Source organism: Serinus canaria, chromosome 1A (assembly GCF_022539315.1).
Source record: "Serinus canaria isolate serCan28SL12 chromosome 1A, serCan2020, whole genome shotgun sequence".
Taxonomy (NCBI): Eukaryota; Metazoa; Chordata; class Aves; order Passeriformes; family Fringillidae; genus Serinus; species Serinus canaria.
This window is the reverse complement of record NC_066314.1, coordinates 45152406-45164734: the sequence shown is the minus strand read 5'-3', so window position 1 is coordinate 45164734 and position 12329 is coordinate 45152406. Positions and strand designations below refer to the sequence as shown.

Sequence of the window (12329 nt, the reverse complement as noted above, 5' to 3'; positions counted from 1 at the left end):
ATATCACAGAATAGCAAAGAATTAATAAAACAAAATAATGGTTTCCCTGTGATGCAGCAACTACATGCAAATATTTTTCCTGTTCCTGTTAGTTTAATTGAGTTTAAACATTGTAATATTTGAAGCTGTGTGCCAAGGTTACTGGCACCAGTAAACAGTGATGAGTACACCATGATTGTGTGTAAACATCAAGCAGTAATGAAGGTGAAATCTAAAAAACTGTTAAATGAAGTGAAAGCAGTAGCTGCAAACAAAATAGATGCATGTATTAAAATGAATGGAAATGTATAGCCTTTGTTTTGGACTGGATCCTCAGTTGGCTCAGTTCCCTTAAATCCATTTATGCTAGCTATTTCCAGCCGCTGGAGAATCCAGCCCAAAATGGATGGCTTTTTTCAAGAGTTTTTTCTGTAGGTTTACAGCCTCCTTTTGGTTACTTAAAAGAGAAAGGCAGAATGAGGAAATGATATTTTTAATGTGTTTACCAGGGAGATAAAGGTGGTATTAACCCCCCTAATCACTATCACTGGTTGCACAGCCCATGCTGCAGGCACTCTTATATCAGGTGTTCTACTTAAGCTGGCATCATTGCACAGCTTCTCCTGGTAGAGCAGGTTTCTGCCTGCCCTGTTCTGAATGCTGCTCACTGATTGTTTCAGGGTATGATTTGCAGATTTGTAGTCTTAAACCATACCACTTACTGTAAAGTATAGTTTAAAATATAATAGCTTTGCAAAGTTTCCTCAATTCCCTTAGAAAGACATCACCTAGATTTTGCAGGGTACTCTGTGGAGTAGGACTTGAGAATCTTCAGGGGTACACCTGTAAACTAACCAGTCCATCTGAAAAGAGTGAAGATTTAGCAGCTGAACAGAGTGAAGTCTTTCATATTCCAGGGTGATTTTTGAAAGAAATCCATTCTGCTTTGGGACAAGAGAATTTATTTTCAGAAAGAAGTAATATCCTTTATTAAGCTCTGACACAGCAAAGCATTTAAGCGTGTTCTGTTATGTGCCTATTTGCTTTTCATTTTGCTGCTTAAGAGCTGTGCTAAGTCAGAAGCAGCAAGCAAAATGGAAAGCTAGAGATGAAGTTTTCATGGATTTGCTCACATAACACCTATTTAGTGATCAAATTAGGTGAGTACAAATAAGAATTCTTGCTTCTAGCCAATTAGTGTCATGAGACTCCAGCAGGGGCAAGAGATCAGGACAGTCATCAGTTTTTTTCAGGTTTTGTTTTCAACTGTAATAGAAACTTTTTAAAAACAAAATGTATTTTTTTCTGAAATGATAAGCTCAAAAAAGAATACAAGACTGCCAGCAGTCCCAACTCGATCCCTGTCTTCAGTTCCCTTTTTGAGCCACTTTCATGCCTCCAATGATTCCTTCAATAGTCACTGACAGCTCTTTAGATCATTGACCTTCAAATGCTGGACTTACTAGGTGGTGTCAGACTCCTTAAATATAGGAATTGTATTGTCCTGTTTGTGTAGCTCCTACTGCTAGCAACTCCTATGAAGAGATGCTCGAATTGTGGAGGTTTCTTTCATGAAATTTTCTGGGCAATTATTTTGTGTAATTTTTGAACAGATGGTCTTTTTCAGCTATTTGAATGTTTGGAACTATTTGACCTGCCCACGAGCAGGAAGATAAAAGCAGTGACAAGAGAAGTTAGGATTGAACTAGTACAGTTAAATGGGGGATGGGGACTGCATAGTTTGTTGACACCAGTCCCTTTCTTCATCATTTTACTGTCAATGAACTAAATAATTTTAACCTTACCCACTTTCCTCATCTTATTCTCTGTTGGTTTTTTTCAATCTGGAGAAAAATGAACATCATAAATAGATAGGTGAGGTAGAAGGTGAATTGAAAAAATAGAGAGTTTCTGAACAATTTTGTAGTCATGTCCTTGGTTCCAAATGAAAGAGCAATCACATCTGGTATTTGGCTTGAGTGAGAGCTACAATTTCTCCACCAGCAGTGCTGCCAGCAGTGCAGCAATAGTCCACGGGTTCAAGCACCTGCCACCATATTTTGTTATCATGAAAATGAGTGCAATCATCAGTCATTTATTATTCTTGTCACATGCTATATATTAAGCAAAGTGTTCTCTTTTAAATGTTACAGAAGGGCCTGTTTCAGGGTATTGAGAGCATCTGTTCAGTTTTTAATTTTTATTTCACCTTTCTTCCCCATTTTTAGGGAAGCAACGTGATGGAGGACCAGGATCTCCTGGAAATAGGAATCCTTAACTCTGGGCACAGACAGAGAATACTCCAAGCAATCCAGCTTCTCCCAAAGGTATAGTTTCTGTTATTATGTAAGTGAGGGAACTAACCCTTGCAGTATTCTCATTATTTAAAACACTTTTTTGAATGGAGATAGATTTAACTCTACTGGTTTTGTAGACACATTTTCTGCAATGTAAATATGGCATAAAAGAATGTCAATGCACTGGACTCCCCTTGCATAGATGTAATTGACAAAGCAGAGGAAAGTAAAATCTGTAATTTGACGTGGTGGTTGTTTAGAATGAATTTGAATTCCTTTTGGCCTTTCAGCCTATTTATAGACTGCCAATACATATGTGTAAATAAGGCTGCCCATGAATCCCAGAATGCCATTCTTAACATAGGAGTTGCCCTGGAAATACTTTGCCCCTTATATAGGTACTCTTAAAAGCATTGGAGGAAAGATTGTTTTCCTAATACCTGCCTTTTGTGTGAGATACAGAGACTTCCTGCAGGCTGCATATTTAATTTTCTGCTATGTATATGAATTTTGCTTCTCAGCTGCAGACAGAAAAGCTTGCAGCCATTTTCCCAATCATTTTTAGTGCTAGCCAATTTAAAATCTAGATTTTAAAATCAGTGATGGAATATTCTGCATACCAGAATGTATCACTGGAGGCTTTTACTACCATTCCAAACAAGAGATAGTGGACCTAGCATGAAAAATTACTATTTTCATTTGGAAAATTTTTAAAGGAGAATGAATGACAAATAGCAGACACCAGTAGGGCTCAGGAGGCTGTCACATGTGATGCTGATACTTCCTGCAAAATACTAAGGAAGGAAAAAAAAATCAAGTGTAAAGTGCACTGAGTGTTCTGGTAGCAGCATGTCGGAAGTAATCAAGGTAAATAGAGATTATTCCACTTGAAATTTCTAATACTGGAGAATGACAAGAGCTATTAAAGGATTTTTCATTTTAGATCATGAAGCAGATACGGTTAGAAAAGGCTTTTTGATGCATCAAGGCTTCCTGGATGGATGACTTGTAAAAGACTGCAAAGGTTTCTTTTGTATGGGAAAAGCAGAAGTTGTGAAGCAATTTCTGTATCTGGAGGTGTTAGTCAATCAAGTATATACTGCAATGTGAGCCTGCACACAGAAACACCAAAAATCATTAAAAAGAGTCCTTTTCTACATACCATATTAGACAAATGAGATAAAGGGTGCAAGAAGTAGGGTATTAAAAGTAGCATTCAATGAATTTAAAAAGCTATTAAAGGTTTATCTATGAATTTATTAAATTTTCAGGAATACTATCATTCAAACAAAACTTTTGTAATCTTTAACTGAGCTTGTAGCTGCTGGTATCTTTATACAGTCTCTCATGCTTCTTAGAGAGATCAGCTTTCATGTGGTTTTGTTAACATTCTTCAAAATTATTGTTAAAAAGTCATCGTGTTAGTGCTGTCTGCACTCAGTGGCTGGTGTTTATTAAAACATTGCTAATATGGCCTGCTTTTGGAGAGTTTACTAATGCTGAGAGCAGATTCTGTTATAAAGCTCCAACTTCAGTCCTTTTAACATCTGCTTGATGTGAGACAGGATCGAGATCTAGGGGTGCTCTTGAAACCAGTTGAGAACAGGATGGTTATGCAGTTACTCAGAAGAATTCTGGACCAAAGATAGTTAAGTGACACAGGATGGCTTGAAGCTGAATAATGGTGAGATAGTTTTTGTAGCTTCTTCCCTTTTGAGCTAAAAAGGCAGTCCCTAAGGACCACATTTATAATGTGTCTTTGTTGCAAGGATGTTACACCAAATTAAATGCAGTTGCAAGCTGAAGCTGTGCATCATGTTTCTCCACATAAATGACTCAGCAATGTAAGAGAGCTTACACAGTAAAACCACATAATTTTCTATATAAACTGAGTTCTTTTGAAGGCAGGTTATAGAGCCCAAAAATTAGGATCATGGGAAGTTTTATCTAATGTAACACACCCTTGTTGTATCCACAACAGCTTGCTAAATACATAAAACACTTTCACATCCTGCAACAAACCATTAAACATTGCTGTATGTCTATTTGTGTGTTGATAAGTTCAGCTCTGTCATCCTGCATTCAAAATAGTGCCTGCCATCTAAATACATTAAGACCTCAAACCATAATTGGAGTCTCACTAATTTGAATCTCATTAGATAAAAATTCTGTTAGTTTGTTTGTTTTGAACATGTACCTCTTTTCTGTTCCTCATTTAATTTAAATCTAGATGACTCCATGCATTTTTAACTTAATGACATTGCTGATGATGTTATTTTTAGTTTTGCTAATAATGTTTCCTGTCTTGAGATACTTTTTAGCTCATATTTTGAGGTGGAAGTTAAGTGCTTTGAAAAACACCTATCAAACAGCACTTCCCTAAAGCCCCAGGCAGCACTGAATAAGTTAAAAGGGTAAAAATCAAGCAACAAATCTATCATCAAGGTTTTAAAATACCTTTTTTAAAAGCTTTTTTTGTTGTTCTGATCTGTATTCATCTCTGCAGCCTGGAAGTGCAGCAGGTATTTAGTATCTGAAATCTTTTACTCATAACTGCTGCCTTCCTAAAGAGTGGTGAATCCTTATTAGGAACCATTCTCTGGAGCTTGAAGTGATCTTAAATAAAGAAAAATACCCACATTTTGGCCAAATATAGATTAATTAATTAATCATTGTAGTCTCCTATGCAGGTGTAAAAGGGTATGTTTACCTGGATTTCTCAAAATGTTTTCCCATTATATTCTGTACTTGAGAAGAACATTTCATAAGGGGGGAAAATGGTATGTTCACCAGTAGGTAGGTAGGGTTGAAACCTTTGAGACAGAATGCTTCTTTCCAAAATACTCTTTATTTTTGTTGGATTCGAGCTTTTAGCTCTAATTCTTGTCTTGTACCAATGTAATTTAAATTACTCAAGTTTCACTTTAATATTAACTAGAGCACTTTATGGCTTATTTTAATAATATAAGGTTAAGACAGTCTGGTAGAAATATAATTTGCGAAATTAATTCTTGAAATTGAAGTATTTTATGCATTACATCAGTCTTAAAGCAAATTTCATAGCAGAGTTTATTGCGTTTAAGACTTTTGTATGAAAAAATGAAATCAATAAATTTTTGGAAGAGGATTTTATATGCTTTATTGAAAGGAAATTCAGATACGTTGAGAAATGGAGATAACATATAAAAAGATACTGAAGGTGCAAATACCTTCAGAAAAAAAGTTAATACTGAGAAAAGAATTGTGTGCAGTGTATGATTAATTGACTAAGAAAGTAATAACAGTCATGGCATAAAGTTTTAGTCACACTTAGGTTACATAGAAAACCTAAGGAGCATTGGCCAGCTATTCATCCTCCCAAACCTATGCACAAGTGACTTCTCAGTGGGTTCCTCAAAAAGTTGGGTTTTTTTAAATGACAATTATCCTAGGTAATCTCAGAATTCATCTAAGAAAGAGGATTGGTTAGTGTGGGATATTCAGTGTATGGCTCCTTCTCCCAGCATATAATGGGAACACATGCTCTCATTTGACAGATGGAAGAAAGATGTTAGCTGAGAGCAGCTTTCTTCTGGCTTCAGAGCTATTCTTAAAGCAGCTTGTTCCTTCCAGCACAGAGAGGTCTCAGCACAAGCAGGTTTGGGAATAGCAGTGGTGTGCAGGCAGCCAGCCTCTTTTCTTGGGTGCTTTGCAAAACGAGACAAGTAGGATTTGAGCAGGCTCTGAGCACATCCTGTCTGCAAGTGGTGTTATAGAGCTCTGCTTCCAAAAGTGCTGCTTTTATTACTCATATGGAACACTCTTGGGCAAGCACAGTGAGTCTGGCATTTAGGAAAGCAGAACTGTGCATGTGCTCATTACCTATGCTGTGTATGTAAGAGAGAAGATCACATCATGGGATCTTTGCTGTTGCTATCTTGCTATTGGCTTAGACACACAAGAGCTCAGCAAGATGCATTCAGTCCTGGTGTTTAATTACCCCCCATTTAGCACTTCCATTCCTAAGACAGTTTCCAAACTAGGAGATGCTGCAAAATGTTGATGACACTTTCTGACTGTGACTTCTTGTTTCTGGTCTGCTGGAAGTGAAGATGAATAATGGGATTCAAAGGGCATGCTTTTTACTCTGCTGTTTTCCCTGCTTCTTATGCCTCTGGAAATTACTTTCCTGGTTTGAAGGGAGGCTGCTCACATGTTCACTGCACCACTTGCAAGACCTTTAACCACAAGGACAGAAAAAAGCAATTAGAATTCAATACAACACATGAATTTTTCAAGTCTGAAATACAAATGGGTAGTCTATGTTGTTTAAGTAATGCAGCACAATAAAATCAGTAGAAGCAATTAGATAAATGCAAGCTATAGTTCCAGGTGTTTACTTCAGACCAACTTCAGACTGGTCCCACAGACCTCTCCAGGCATGTGCTTCAAAACTCACTGATGAAAGAAGTATCAAACATTTTCCTTCTTATCTGAGCCTACCAGAGAGCCACTCTAGACATCACATGCTGACATTTATTTGTGTCATGTAGATCACAGTAGCATGCTGCTGGTCCTGCCACTGTTGCCATGCAGGATGTCTCACTTACCTTCCTGCTTCTTTTATACTTTCTTATTTGTGACTGGCTCCACAATATCTACTGGCTGCTCTGAGAATAGTCAGCAGGCAAGAAAAAGCCCTACATGAGAGGAAGTGCTATCCCCTTTTTTTGGTAACAAGACTAGGATGACAACCTGAAGGAGCTGATTTAAACTTTTTCATGAGATCAAAAGTCATAGCTTCCACTTAGTCCACAAATTTAATCTTTAGATTTTAAGATTACATTTTATGCAATGGATATGTCCAAACTGCTGCACACATTATCACTGAATGACAACTGTTGTTCCCTTGTCCCACATATTGTATCTCATGAAGAACTGGGAGGTTTCTTCATTCTTCTGATATGGAACTGTTTACATCCCTCAAAAAAAAAAAAAAAAAAAAAAAAAAACAACAAACAAAAAAAAAAAAAAAAAAAACCAACAACAAAACCACCACAAAAGCCCCTAGGTGTGCATCTATTTTCCTTTAAATTTGGAAGACAGATTCCACCTGAAAAAACCATAGAATGGATGGCTACTGCAATTCTGACAATCTTAGGTAGGAAACACTGAACTCAGTTAGGGGTATTCTGGACCTTCCATTGAAGCAAGATCCTGAATCAGGCACTGCTGTGAAGTGAATGTGCCTGTGCTGCCTTTTTCTAGCAAGCTCCACAAGAAGACAGAAGGCTTTTGATTAGTAGAAAGAAAAGTCTAACATTAATAGAACACAAGCTTGAATAGTTAACATTTTAAATATGTGACAGGCTAGATGGAATAGAAACCCAAAAAGTTTATATGCCGTTCTTCCTCACCTGCTGTCTCTCAGCAGGCAGACCCTGTTTCATGCAGTGCCTTTCTACCAGCAGAACATGCAAAGTCCTCTCAGGTCCTTCGTCATTTGTGCCCGTCCCCTGAGAAAGCTGCCCCTCTGCCCCTGACTGCTGGCTCAGTTTCTGCCCAGCCACTGCAGGCACCAGCTCCATGTGGTGCCCCTGTTCCAGCCAGGCTCTCTGGGCTTCAGAAGTGTCACTCTTCTGAGCCTTTTCTTTCAACACCCCAGAGGAGGACTGATCTCCTCTTCCAACCATATGACTCCAACTGACCATATTTGTGAAGCACATAATATATAACAGCTGACAGAGGAAACAAAAAACAACTGATATATCCCTCATTACAACCACCTAAAACTTCTTAGCTAAGTAGCTGATAGTTTCATATAAGTTCCCAAAAATTCTGCTTAAAGATCTTGAATGGGCCAGCAGTGTAAAAGAAAGCATTGTATGCTTGCTAAAAGATCTTTCTTCCAAACATACACAAGCATAAATTCACAGCAATCATAGCCACCATTTAAAAAGCAGTGAAAGTCAAGTAATCTCATCCTCCTTGTACAGCACATAAAAAGCTTGATTTTGGTACACACACTAAGCTCCACTGCATAGTGATACTGCCTTTGGAGAACATAGTATTAATTCTCTATCTGTCTGTGATGATCAGAGAAAACCAGTAACAGTCCATGCTGCTGAATTTACCTTGATTTTTTTCTAGTGCATATGTGATTACTTTGAAGCTCTGTTTGTCTTTATTTGGCCACCTTTCAGAGACAAAAAACTCAAGTGCCTTTTATCCTAATGTAAAATGCTCTATCAACACAGCAATGATATACCTTTTAAAAAGTCTGTTGTGCAAACAGTCTCTTGTGAGGGGTTTCTCCAACCATTAGGATACTACTTGACATTGCTATTTTATTATGAGAAACATCTCTTTCTGGCTTCTCCTCTCTATTCATTTTAAAGGAAGTGATACTGATGATCCTATGATCCTATCAATCCTATAGGATCCTATTGATCCTATCAATAGGACCTAAGAGAGAAATCTCATATGGTTTGTATCTTCTTCCATACTTTTTTGAATCATACTTTCTTAAATATTTCTTTTTCTCTAAATCCTTTGGGCTTCAATTCCTAGCCTTTTCCACAGTCAGCACATGAAAATCTTGTGCAGTGAAAAAGCTGACACTGGTATTGTTTTCTAAACAGCTGAATGAACTGGCAGTAGTGTCTGTGGAAGAACAATAGTGCCCCTATTTATGAGCAGTTAATATTTGAAACACTGTCATGACTTGCAGCTCAGAGATTTTACATTGATCTGAGTCAGTGTGCAACTTAGTTGAATGCTTGACACCACCGGTGCTTGTGTTGTAGCTGGTGCAAAATGATTGAAATATCCATGGAAATACACTCAGTAGGTAGGAGGGAGTTTTTCTTTCAAGAAATATCAATCAACAAGGAAGCCTACAGGATTTAAATGATCTGTGAGAGGGGTCCAAGATTACAGTGCAGTATAGAAGAAAAGATGCAGTCTAAGAGTCATGGCCTCTTAATGAGGACTGGGGTAAGATGCAACTAAACTGAATCTCTGACAAAGTAAAAGGGCAGCACTTCCAGGCAGATATTTCAAAGTGGTTTTACTTAAAAACTCAATAACATTTTATATGAAAAGCAGAAACTATTAATGATACTGTCACATCTAGATAACCAATATGTCTGCCAGTAAGTATTTGAAAGGAAAACATTCAGGTAACTATGAATGACAGTTAATATAGTTAGTATTATTAAAAAACAGAAAGAGACTTTCCATACAAGAGGGCAGATACTGAAATTTTATTAATTTTCATTTTAGATGCATTTTAGAAAAGCTGTTTTAGATTCAAGAGTAGTTCTTTGTTCATGACTAAACAAAATAATGTTTATGTGCTGAAACCAATGGTAAATATTTTAATTCTCAGATTAATTTTTTGTGATAGTGGCAACTGTCCTACCAGGGCAGGTGGGCTGGGACCTCAGGCGTGGGCAGAGAGCACTGGGACAAGGTGAGTAGGGCAGGGACAGTGGCAGTGCCTGTGAGCAGCCACATCCCAGGGCCAATCCACAGGACACTCACAGGGATGAGGACAGGACAAGGTCACCTTGGAGGGTCAGTCAGTGGTTGAGGATGAACAAATGTGGGCTGGGCACAGACATACCTACAGCATAGCTCAGGTAAGTGTCAGGACATGGACCTGAGTTCAGGTGCAGCTCCTGCAAAAGGTGGGGTCTGGCTAAAGCCCTGGCCAGACTTCTCACTGCTCTTCCTCACACAGATCTGATCCAAGGCTAAGCAGCTGCAGGACCTGCAGCATGGCCTTGAATACTAGCAGACAGAAATCTGGGAGAGGGAAAATGCTTGCAAAATCACCTACTGCCCTACAACAGACCAGTGTATTTTCATGTAGGCCATTGAGTGACCCAATAACAGTTTTGTCTATTGGCACCAAATCCAAACACAGAAATTGTCACATCCATTTCATATTGTCACATCCAGTTGTTCTCAGCCTCTTGTTCATTGTATTGTTCACCTGTGTTTACTTGCCTGCAGCCTTTTGCAGCTCTGTTGTAGCAGAGGTATATCAATTTTAACAGTTCTTTTGATGGAGCTCTCCAGAGGGAATTGAGAATTTAGAAACTTGCCATGTTCTGTTGACTTTTCATAGAGGCTGATGGGTTAGCAAAAGTGTGGACCAGACTGCATGGGTTTTCGCAAATCAGGATGCCAAAAAAAATATTTAAAATCAGAATCCATTAAATGTAAAGATCAAATAATAAGAAACACAATAAATAATTTGCATAACATGCCCTATCTGAATAGATTGAAAATTGTTTTCATGGTGCATCCATTTTCTTTGTTAGAGAAAGGAAAGCAAAATACCTTATATTTTCCAGAACTCATGTGTTCCCTGTGGGTCTGTTCCCTGTCTTCATGTCTTCTCTATACTAGATTTTTCTTCTTCCATTTATTGGGTTCTTGCTTTACAAGTGTCTATTTAAGCATACCCTTTTTAAAATCAGTATGCCAGAGAGGAGGGATGCAGGCACACTGCAATGTGAAAATGAGAGTTTAGCTCAAAGCATTATGTTTCTGTCACACTTCCATTGTTTCTCATAAAGTAGGGATGTATATTAGTAGGCAAAAATGGGGACTGGCTTTTACTATTCACAGTCCCCCCTGCACAGTCAGGAGAACCTATGCAAAACCCATGATTTCTAACCCTCTAAAGCTTCTTAACAATTTACTGGTTCAGTGTATTATCAAGTTAGCAATAGTTACATTTCCATAGAAAGACAATATGTGCAGAATACTGTTGAAAATTGAGGCTATTTCATAATTTTTTCTACCTCATTCTACTTTTGTTTTTGCCACTGTTGTAGATTACTGTAAAATTCATTGTAACAGTGTGGTGTAACAAACTGCACAGGTAGAGGCTTTACAAATTTTAGCTTTAATAGCTTTAATGACTATCTTGAAAGTCTTCACTTGTGTCACTGAGAGGCATTTGTAAAAGAGAAATTGCAGCTTTTACTTCCTGGCAGCTTAACAAAATTCAGAAAAATTAGATGCCAGTGGTATTTCTTAGTTTTTTATGAAAACAAGATTTATGACATTAGGTGGCTGTGCTTCTATATAGATGCAAATGGTGCACTTCTGTGTATGTTCTTCTGTCAATTCCATTCCAATAATATCTGATTCAGTTGTCCAGTCTCAGGCAACTTAACAGACAGTGAGAAATCTAAAACATGTTAAATTCCCATGCCATGAAAAATGTGAGCAGGTAGAGGAAAGAAACTTTTTTTAAACCTCCTCTGGGGCTGGAAAAATATAATGCAGGTTCAGCTGTTATAAAATAACATATAGCCTGATAGGAAAGATAAATTAGGAATAATACAACCAGGACCATATATTTCATTTGCAGTATGATACCAAAAGAACCATTTCTCAGTCTAATTTCTCCCCCTTCTGTGAAATCTGAGATGAAAATCCGACTTTTTTGGGCAGTAAGGATATTAATGTCTCTTTTACCCTTTTGCCTTCCCCCACTTATGGATTCTCTGATGTCTAGAAAGAACTGAACTCCAGCTACAGTCTTGGTATACACTGATGTAAAAGGCAAGATTCCATAAGAAAAAGATGCATCAAAAACCTAAGTTCTATTACTGCTTAAACACAAAATTGTTTCATGTTGTACTAACCATTAAAAGACTGTTGATCAGAGAAGAAGATAACTGACTCAAAGAAAACAACACTGTTTGGAGAGGTGTTTAATGGGTATCACCAGTAATTTTTGCTCATCCTTTTTTTTCAGATGAAGCAGATCGGTCACGACGGTTACAACCCCTCCTCTGTAGCTGAATGGCTGGATTCCATTGAACTGGGTGACTATACCAAATCCTTTCTAATTAATGGCTATACATCGATGGACCTTGTCAAAAAAATATGGGAGATTGAATTAATTAATGTAAGTTGATTAATTTATAGCAGTAGTTCCTCCCAAATCCATTGTATAGTACTTGTCCTTGTACATCAAGGAGAACACATAAAAGCAATTTACACCACAAACACAGTCATCAAATGCTCTTAATGACTACACCTTTCATG

General features: G+C 37.7%; 1 protein-coding gene across 3 annotated transcripts in view; it reads left to right on the top strand.

The window, feature by feature from the left end:
* The window catches only part of ANKS1B (ankyrin repeat and sterile alpha motif domain containing 1B), a 410803-nt gene that overhangs the window by 244360 nt on the left and 154114 nt on the right, over positions 1-12329 (top strand). For all 3 annotated transcript variants that reach the window (XM_050969884.1, XM_050969881.1, XM_050969880.1), the window contains 2 exons: positions 2208-2306; positions 12037-12189. In XM_050969884.1, coding sequence (XP_050825841.1) covers positions 2208-2306; positions 12037-12189 — 252 coding nt within the window. The remainder of the gene's footprint in view (positions 1-2207; positions 2307-12036; positions 12190-12329) is intronic.